Genomic DNA, 9,201 nt, shown 5'->3' on the forward strand with positions numbered 1-9,201 from the left:
GATGTTCTGGCAAGTGCTGCTGTGGCTCATCTAGGTGCCAAACTCCAGAGCCTTGTAGGCAAAGGTCTCCAACCTTGGCAACTTTAAGACTTATGGACTTCAACTCCCAGAATTCCTCAGCCAGCTTTGCTTTGCTGGCTGAGGAATTCTCGGAGCTAAAGTCCACAAGTCTTAAAGTTGCCAAGGTTGGAGACCCCTGAGCTAGAGAATGCCAAAATGACAATCTGGAGAGCAGCAATTGAGGAGAAGCTATCCGACTTTACAACGACCAATCCTCATTTTATTATGTCTACTTTTTAAAAATAACCTATTTCTACAATAAACATTTTTTATTCCAAAATATTCATGCATAAGTAATCCTCAACATATGACCACAATTGAACCCAAAATTTATGTAGCTAAATGAGAAATTTGTTAAGTGAGTTTTGACCCATGTTACAACTTTTCCTGTCACGTTTGTTAAGTGAATCACTGCAGTTGTTAAATTAGTAACACAGTTGTTAAGTGAATTGGGCTTCCACATTGACTTTGTTTGTCAGAAGTTTGCAAAAAATGATCACTTGATCCCAGGACACTGCAACTGTCATAAATATGAACAACTTGTCAAGGATCTGAGTGTAAATACGATCTGTATTTTGGAGCTAAGTTACAAAAACTCAATTTTATTCCTAAATCAAGGGGGCCACATTGTGCTTTGAACTCTCCCTGTTGTTTATGTGTATCCCATGTCCAACACATGTAAAAAAACCAAAAAACTATCCAGAGCTTTGAATTCTCACCATTGGAGCCACCATCTTGAATTCCTTACTATGTATTGCAGACATATTTGAATCTTCATGTAGAAAATACCATTTGGAAAATGAATTTTCAAAACAAATTCCTACAACCATTTTGCTACTTTTTTTGAGTTTGAATTGAGTTCTATCATTACAAATAACAAAGCAAGCAGAGGACACGAACAATAATACTTTGCTGTGGAGATGTGTTTTCCAAACCAAATTTTGAAAATTAGTCAAATTTGGTGATACATAAAACCCAGACTTTGTGGCAAATATATTTCATGCAGAAAGCTTTATTTAAAAGTATTACTCAGAAAAGAATTTTGTTTTCATAGTATGTATATAAATACATACACACACACATGTACGCACATAATTTTATGTCATTGAAAATTAAAAGTAAGAATGTTTATGTATTGAATTAACAAGAACATCATTGGATAGACACCCATGAGAAAATTATTTCTCTCAGTAGAGATTACAGCTCCTTTAAGTATTGTAGTAAGGGTTCCAGTGGCATGTCTTGGTGATAATGAAAAGGCCGAAATGCTTTATCAATTTTTAGAGGACTGAGGCACAGGTCATAAATTTGATTGTAGTTATGAATCAAACGCTTGGCTTTTTCTTTTTCCAGCTTGCCTGTAGTTCATTAAAAAAAAAAAACAGTTTTTCTATTTGGACAAATCAGATGTAATAGCATATAATGTATATCCTTGAAGAGGTTCAGTGTAATGTCATGGGATAGTTTAATGTTATCAGAATTACTGTGACTGCTGTGCTCAATTCTTATTCATTTTTTAGTGAGGGGGAGATGTGGAAAATGTCCCCATCTGGAATGATTGGGCCTCAGTGGGGATAGAGAGGTAGAAGCAACAATAAAAGGCCCTTCCAACTCTGATTATCTGTTATCTGTTAAAATTAAAAGATAAAGGAGTCCCTGGGGAATTTACTCTGCCAGTTGTTGCCAATTATAGGGGGCAGTACTCATCTCTGTTTCAAGGCTGCTGAGCCAGCAATGTCTGAAGACATTTCTATGGTCATGTGGCCAGCATAATGTCATGGAGTGCTGTTACATTCCGACTGAAGTGATACCTGTTTATCTATTTGCTTTTACATGCTTTTGAACTGCTAGCTTGGCAGAAGCTGGGATGAGGATGGGAATTTAATCCTTTGTGTGGCGCTCGGGTCTCGAACCTGGGCTGCCAGCTTTCCAGCTGACAAGCCCAGCACCTTAACCTTTGAGCCACCACATTACTGCTATAAGAAGCAATTCTAATTGTTTGTCTATACACCACCATGTACAGATAGTCCTTGACTTACGACCATAATTGAGCCCAAATGATCTAAGCAAGGCAGTTAAGTGAGTTTTGCTCCATTTTATGACCCTTCCTGCCACATTGCTTAAGTGAATCAGTGCAGTTGTTTAAGTTAGTAATACGGTTGTTAAGTGAATCTGGCTTCCCCATTGACTTTTTACTTGAAAGGCCAGAAGGTCAGTTGCCAAGCGCACAAAATTTGATAATATGACCATCGGGATGATGGAGTAGTCATTATCACCCTGCATTGTTGTGAAAAATGGTCATAAGCCATTTTTTTCAGTGCTGTTTAACTTCAAATGGTCACTAAATGAACAGTTGTAAGTCAAGGACTACCTGTATAGTATACCTCTATTACACCATTGCTAAATGACTTCTTAGGTGGCTGCAGTCATATATGTCTTTATATATGACACCTAATACTATTAGTTGTCATCTAATAGTATTATGACATCTAATACAATGAAATTCTGTGTCATGGCATCTAAAATCAAGAAGACAACAGTTCTTTAAAAACATGCTTACTTTACTTTTTTCCCTCATGCTGTTTTTTAAAATATATGCCATGCCCCTGTCAGAATCTGAATCTGAGGACGAAGCTGGACAGCTGACAGGGAATGGGAATGTGGCTCCCTTGGCTGTGGAGGAGGCTGGGGAATGGCAAAGTCCGGCTGGGCAGAGCAGAGAAGAGACAGAACAAGGGAGAACGAGTTCAGAGGAAGAACTAGGCCCACTCCCTCTTCATCCTAGGGCATGCAAGGAGGAACAGAGAATAGAGCAATGTGGGTTGTGTGACTTACGGGGGAGGAAAGGGCCCTGATTCCCTTCATTAGCCACAGCTGGGAAGACAGTTGATAAGAAAGGCTGCGTGCGGCAGGCTGTTGGGAGCAAACATGACTTTATCCTGTGTTGTCATGGCTTATCTGTGTTCCTGGCATCTTCCCAACCATGTGAGCCTTCAAGTCTGAAATTCTTGCTCCTCCCTGCCAAACTAATTACTTCAGTTTGGCTAGTTTGGACTTTAAGTTATAGTTTGTGTTGACCATGTTTTGGACTTAATTTTCTGTTGTCAAAGGCTGTTCCTGTGAGAGCTTTTCTCCAGCTAGAAGGTAATCTGGATATTGGGGGTAAAGTTGGAGATAATAAAGGGACTCTTATTGATTATCTGACTGTGTTGCCTTTGTGCCATGCCCTGGGTCATCACAATATATATTTTAGTGTATTTTATATAGAATAAATTTTATACTGGTGTTAGATTTCTCTGTACATTATTTATTAATTTATACTTAGGTTTGATTTATGGAAACAAGCAGGATTTTAGACACAGTTCAAATTAAACTTTATTACCACCAAAGACCATAATAGAATAATACATATTATAAACAGGAAGGAAATAATATGATGAGCAAAGGCAAGCATACAAAGTCCATTGGCATTTACTGTGTATTTGATTATACGACATTGGACTTTGTATGCTTGCTTTTCCCCATCATATTATTTCCTTCCTATTTATAATGTATTATTATAAGATAGTCTTTGGTGGTATTAAAGTTCAATTTGAACTGTATCTAAAATCCTGCTTGTTTCCATACAATGCAGATTGCAGAGATGCTTTCCCTTCCTAGCAATCTCTTCCATAGGTTCTCTCTACCCCCTGGATAAGATCAACCTCCATGCATTAACTATGTTTCCCAAGTAAGGTCTTTGTCAGTACATATACAGCATGGAAACGTAGTGCTGGAACTGGTGGCACGTATGATCACATGAGCAAGGCCAATATGTACAACCCAGTTGTGTTTCTGTGCATTCTCAGTATTATAGAAATTAATGCTTGGAAAGGCTTACAATTTGCTTGAATCACCCAGCTGTGCTTATGCAGATAGAAAGTAAAATATGCCGTTTTATCTTCAGTAATGTTAGTTAAGCACAACCTTGTTTGGGTGGGATCAGCCTTACCTGTGTTTTTGACATCAGATAAATAAAGGGCTTTCTCCATTTTTCTGAACCGGTCTATCCAGGCCTCTTGGGCTTCAGAGTCACTGACATCATATGAATTCCATGGATTAGCAGTTTGAAGTTTATATGGTTCTTTAATCTTCAAAGGAACATGTTATATTATCAGAAGTTTAGCACTTGTCAGCTCTCATAATAAAATTGTGGTGAAGAACTGTACTTAGTTCACTGTTAAGAGTTCCTACAAACATTTAGTAATTATTATATACAATTTATTCACTGAAATCAACATATCAAATTTGTAGCTTTCTGTGACAAGATCACTTGTATGATGCAAGCATTTTTGGTTCTATGTTCAACTTTCTTCTTCATCTCGCAACTTCAACTCTTCACAAATGGGCCAAAACTGAAATATTTCCTGAGGGCACCAGGCTGAGGGGAAGCTATCCTAGATAATGCAGAGTTTTTAATCTCATTTTTTTACAATGGAAATTGGTATTCTAACAGGTTGTAGTAGACAGAAAGAAGATTATTCATAGATTCATAGAGGATATTCATAGATTTTTAAACAATTTGTGTTAATCAAACTATAAACAGTATTACTGTTTTATGAACAAGAAGTCTTAGCATAGGAAGTGGTGTCAAAATTAATTGAATCAATTAAATAACGAGTAATGTATAATTTTCCATTAAGAGTTTGTTGGATTTATGAATAGGAATTTTAAAGTACCTGAGAATTATCTTCAGTTTTCTCCTCATTTCTTCCTAAGACGGAAACAATTACGAGGTTTTTTTTTATTCAGTTGAAAGATTAGTTTAATGAGTCAATTTATGAAGCATCGGCTTCTCTCAAAGGTGATAGGAAGACATTTCTGGAGCCATAAATGCTAGTAATTTGAACATTAATACCTGATATGATCAAACTAGTACAATATTAAAAAATAGAGCTGTACTGAACTTGTAGAAATGTTGATGAACTTCATATCTCAACATCATGAGCTGTTTAAATGCTGGATTTATAGTTCAGCAACATCTGGACATCTACAAATTCCCGAATTCTGCTTTTGAAAATGTAAATATATCTTACTGTGATGCAAGACAATAGAAAACCCTGAACAGGAGCTCTTCAATGACAAACTAACCCGAAATAATAAAAAGGGAGAACAGTGATCGTTTTTCAAAAGAGAAATTACAAGATAATGATAGGAGGGAAGACAGGGCAAATGTATAGTTACAGAGACAATGATGGTTCTTCAATTATTGCTGTAATTACTTATGGAGACTTGTTCATGTTTTTCTCCCTTAAACTGACAACCTTGTGAGAGATGTCCTTTTTCATCATAACATAATCTAATTCCCACATTTCTCTCGATTTCAGTTTTCATATCCTTCAGTTAAATCCTGTAGTTTGTCATTCGTATTGATTGGATATTATGGATAGAAGACCAGATTGTACAGCATAAAATTAAATGATGGAAAAGCATGAATCAAGTCCCAGAAATGAAAAGCAGTCCTCATTGGAAATGCAGCTGGTTTGCTTATAGCCAGATGGTTAAAGTTCAAGGCCAACTGTTGCATCCTGATCGGTTTCTGTAGCAATGATTGCAATTGGCTCACCTTTGCATTTAGTCATCCCCTGAATATTAAATATGCCAGAGTGCTTTCTCAAACATAATTAGATTAATGCACCATCTAACTCAATGTTTCACATCCATCTCTCTACCAGCAGTCTGTAAATCACATGCCCAACTGTTCTAATTGTTCCTAACAGATGTATTGCAATAGTCTGAGAAGCCAACAAAGATGAGAGTAATATTAGATTGGTTGTTTTGTGGATGTTGTTTAACAGTTTAACAACAGTAGATATAGGAGGTATTATAAGACTGCAGCATCATTGGGAATAATAGCAATAGCACTTATACCTAAGAGCTGCACCACTTCACAGTGCTTTACAGCCCTCTCTAATCAGAATCAGAGTCAGCATATTGCCCCCAACAATCTGGGTCTTCATTTTACTGACCTTGGAAGGATGGAAAGCTGAGTCAATCTTGAGCTGTTCAGGATCAAACTCCTGGCAGTGGGCAGAGTTTGCCTGCAATTCTGCATTCTAACTACTGCACCACCCACAGCTCTTGGGAATAAACTCCCAGTGCCCTTCCTCAACCTATGACCTACAGATATGTTGCAACTACAATTTCCAGAATTCTTAGAGCAAATGGGATTGCAATCCTAAAATATATTTAGGCATTGGGTTGGAAGAAACGACATTAGAAGTATTATTCTTTTGTTTTCTACATGAGGGAGTATGAGAAAGTTAAAGGCAAACATCACGAAGCATGGGGAAAGCTTGCTACATGAGATACATTATCTCCATCATGACTTATAAAATAGTGAAAACAAATTGGAGAAAATGCAGTTCTCATGTTTACAGAATGACCTCAATTCTCATGTTTCAGATTTTTAAAAAATATTCATTGTAACCCAGAGTATTATCATATATGAAACATGCTCTTAACATGAGTGGTGATATTATTAACCATATTTGCTAGCTTGCAGTTTATCCAGACAAACTTTTTAACCTTTCTTTGGGTGAAGTTGTATTATTAATTCAGGCTACGTGTCGGATTGACTGTACCAGCTGAGACAATATTTACGTATTGCAAAGAGAACTGCCATAGGAATATACTTGTAGAAGAAAGCCATCAAACATCTATTCTTGCATGAAGTTGTTGTATTGGATGCATGCCCAAAAAATCTAACTTGTTGAAACTTGTTCTAGACTGTGAGGTCAAACTGTAAAGTGACTCTTTATAATCCTAAGATTAAACAAAACTGTCCAAGTTCTATCTTGCCAGATACTCCATTTAGAAGAAAATTGTGTGGCAGAATTATTACTAATTTCTGTTTATATGTCAACTTTGAATCCATGCCAAGACAAATGATAGGAAAAGAGGGAACATATTTAACTATTTTGTCAAAGCACTCAAATTAGCTGACAACAGGATAGCAGGACGGAAGTGAAATGAGAGAGTAAATATATTGAGACCATCGAATGGCCAAAATAGGAGTTATGACTGAATATTAGAGGTTTTGGAGTTCTGCCATTTAGAGCTGGCATCACAAACTGTGAACTTGTATGACAGCCATAGTTAAGTAACACCGATGATCTTAGCCTTACAAAACTTTTCAAAATTCTAGTGATGTGAATTGTATGCTCTTTAGAAGACATTGCAAAAATGGCTACTTAACAAAGAAGACCCAGAGGGACGTAACATTAATGAATTACAGGCATTGGAAAGTAAATTTTCTATTAACTTGTGAGAAAAATAAATGATTCAGACTTGTTTATATGCAAACATTTTATAGCCATTCTTAAGCATTAATAGAAAGTTTTTATTAAAGAACATCATGATGACCTTTCTTCCTAAAATAAATATCACTTCCTAGTTTGGAGAAAATATCATGCCCATTCTAATGGAAGTTTATATGAATTTAGGTTTACATGAAACGAGGTTTAAGGTTTACATGAAACCAGGATCATCATTACTTTTCTGTTCTGAAAATGCCACATGATCTGCAGGGAACTAGTAAATAGAACAAACATACCATGAACAAATGTGTGGTATATTGCAAAATTCTACAGGAATGTAAAATGTATCATCATATTAATTTGATTAATGTGCTGAAAAATAGAAGTTAATTCCTTACTTTTACAAACTAGCAAAGCAGGGTTCATTCCAGTTTGGACTTTCTTCAGCAACTCTACAAATGGTTTCCATCTACACATGGAAATACATTAAAATTAAACATAATTAATGCAGGCAGATTTGTTTGACAGCAAAAAGAGCCAGTGTGTTGAATGAAGTCATCTCTTCTGTCCCAGGTGTTTTGTGTTATTCTGTATGCCACTCATGGCTTTTTCATCTACCCAACTGTGCTTAACATGGATGGCCCCATTCACACCAGTGTCTAATCAGTCACCTGACAGCCACTTAAATTCTAAAATCTAAAGTTTAAAATTCTAAAATTTCTAATTTAGCGTTTCTAACATTTTTAAATTCCAAAATTGCACTCAGTACAATTGAGCTGGAGAAATCTCAAAGTTCCTTGTAAGAACAGGGAACTGGAGAACTTTCCATGAAAACTTTTAAAATTTTACAGGTATGCCATTTACAGCCCCTTGTTATCACGAAACCACAACACAACAATCAAAGGCACGGACTTCTGTTTCAGTCTATCTTTCTATACCATATTTTATTTCTTTAGCAAGACTTTGTTTTGGGCTACTGGGACATCTTAAAGACCTGAGAATAACCTGAGATAATTTATCAAACTTAAATACATCCAATTTTTTTTTTTTTTGTTTTTTTTTTTTTTTTTTTTATTTGTTGTGGGGTTTTTTGTTTAATGGTGTGGTAATTTATTTAGATGAACATTCATTAATTTATTTTTTTATAATAAACACGGGGCTCCAATTTTTTCTCTCCTCTTCCTAGCATTGTACATTATTATCTTAGAAGAAAGATATTGCCAATGGCTCCTTTAATATCAGCATGAACTAGTTAATGGAAGTTGGAGTTTGCTGAACAAATCTAGTCACTTCCATCAACATGGTAAGTGCTTCATTGCTAGCATCACATCATTTCAATCCTGCCATCATGTTCAGAACCAATCTATAGATTGTATTTATTTTTATATTTTTACCCCACATTTTTTTCATTTGCAGCTCAATCCTCCTCCTGTTTTCCTTCTCCCAACAACAACAACCCTGTGAGTTGGGCTGGGAGAGTGTACCGACCCAAAGTCACCCAGCCAGTTTTTCATGCTTAAAGCAAGACTAGAATTCAGCCTCCTGGTTTCTAGACTAGGCCAGCATCTTAACCAGCACACCAAACTGTCTTTCTAGGGATTGTGGTTTCTAGGATCATAGTGTCAAATTATTGTGGACAAAAAAGAAGTAAGCATTCCATTAAAACTTACTGCATTCTGCCTCTTCTACCAAAGTCACATAAATTGGCCAAAGTTTCCATCATCCCAGGATGTAGAATTAGTCCGTGTTTTTGGCAAATATTCTCTACCTGAAAATTACATGTTTTCATGAAATTTTATTGGCAAGCTATAAACAAAAAAAGAGCTACATATAGAAAAATAAC

General features: G+C 36.1%; 1 protein-coding gene across 2 annotated transcripts in view; it reads right to left on the bottom strand.

Moving 5' to 3' along the window:
* Positions 1-1,052: 1,052 nt before the first annotated feature.
* Positions 1,053-9,201, bottom strand: part of C3H1orf87 (chromosome 3 C1orf87 homolog) — a 19,643-nt gene continuing 11,494 nt past the window's right edge. The window contains exons 8-12 of one of the 2 annotated variants that reach the window (XM_026665679.2): positions 9,029-9,126; positions 7,757-7,827; positions 4,779-4,813; positions 4,052-4,190; positions 1,053-1,418 (exon numbers count right to left, since the gene is read on the bottom strand). In XM_026665679.2, coding sequence (XP_026521464.1) covers positions 1,258-1,418; positions 4,052-4,190; positions 4,779-4,813; positions 7,757-7,827; positions 9,029-9,126 — 504 coding nt within the window. In that variant the 3' untranslated portion in view covers positions 1,053-1,257. The remainder of the gene's footprint in view (positions 1,419-4,051; positions 4,191-4,778; positions 4,814-7,756; positions 7,828-9,028; positions 9,127-9,201) is intronic. The other variant, XM_087960366.1, reaches the window with a different exon arrangement.

The sequence above is a fragment of the Notechis scutatus genome, chromosome 3, assembly GCF_049901735.1.
Source record: "Notechis scutatus isolate UNSWTSFEM ecotype Mainland chromosome 3, rNotScu1.2, whole genome shotgun sequence".
NCBI lineage: Eukaryota > Metazoa > Chordata > Lepidosauria > Squamata > Elapidae > Notechis > Notechis scutatus.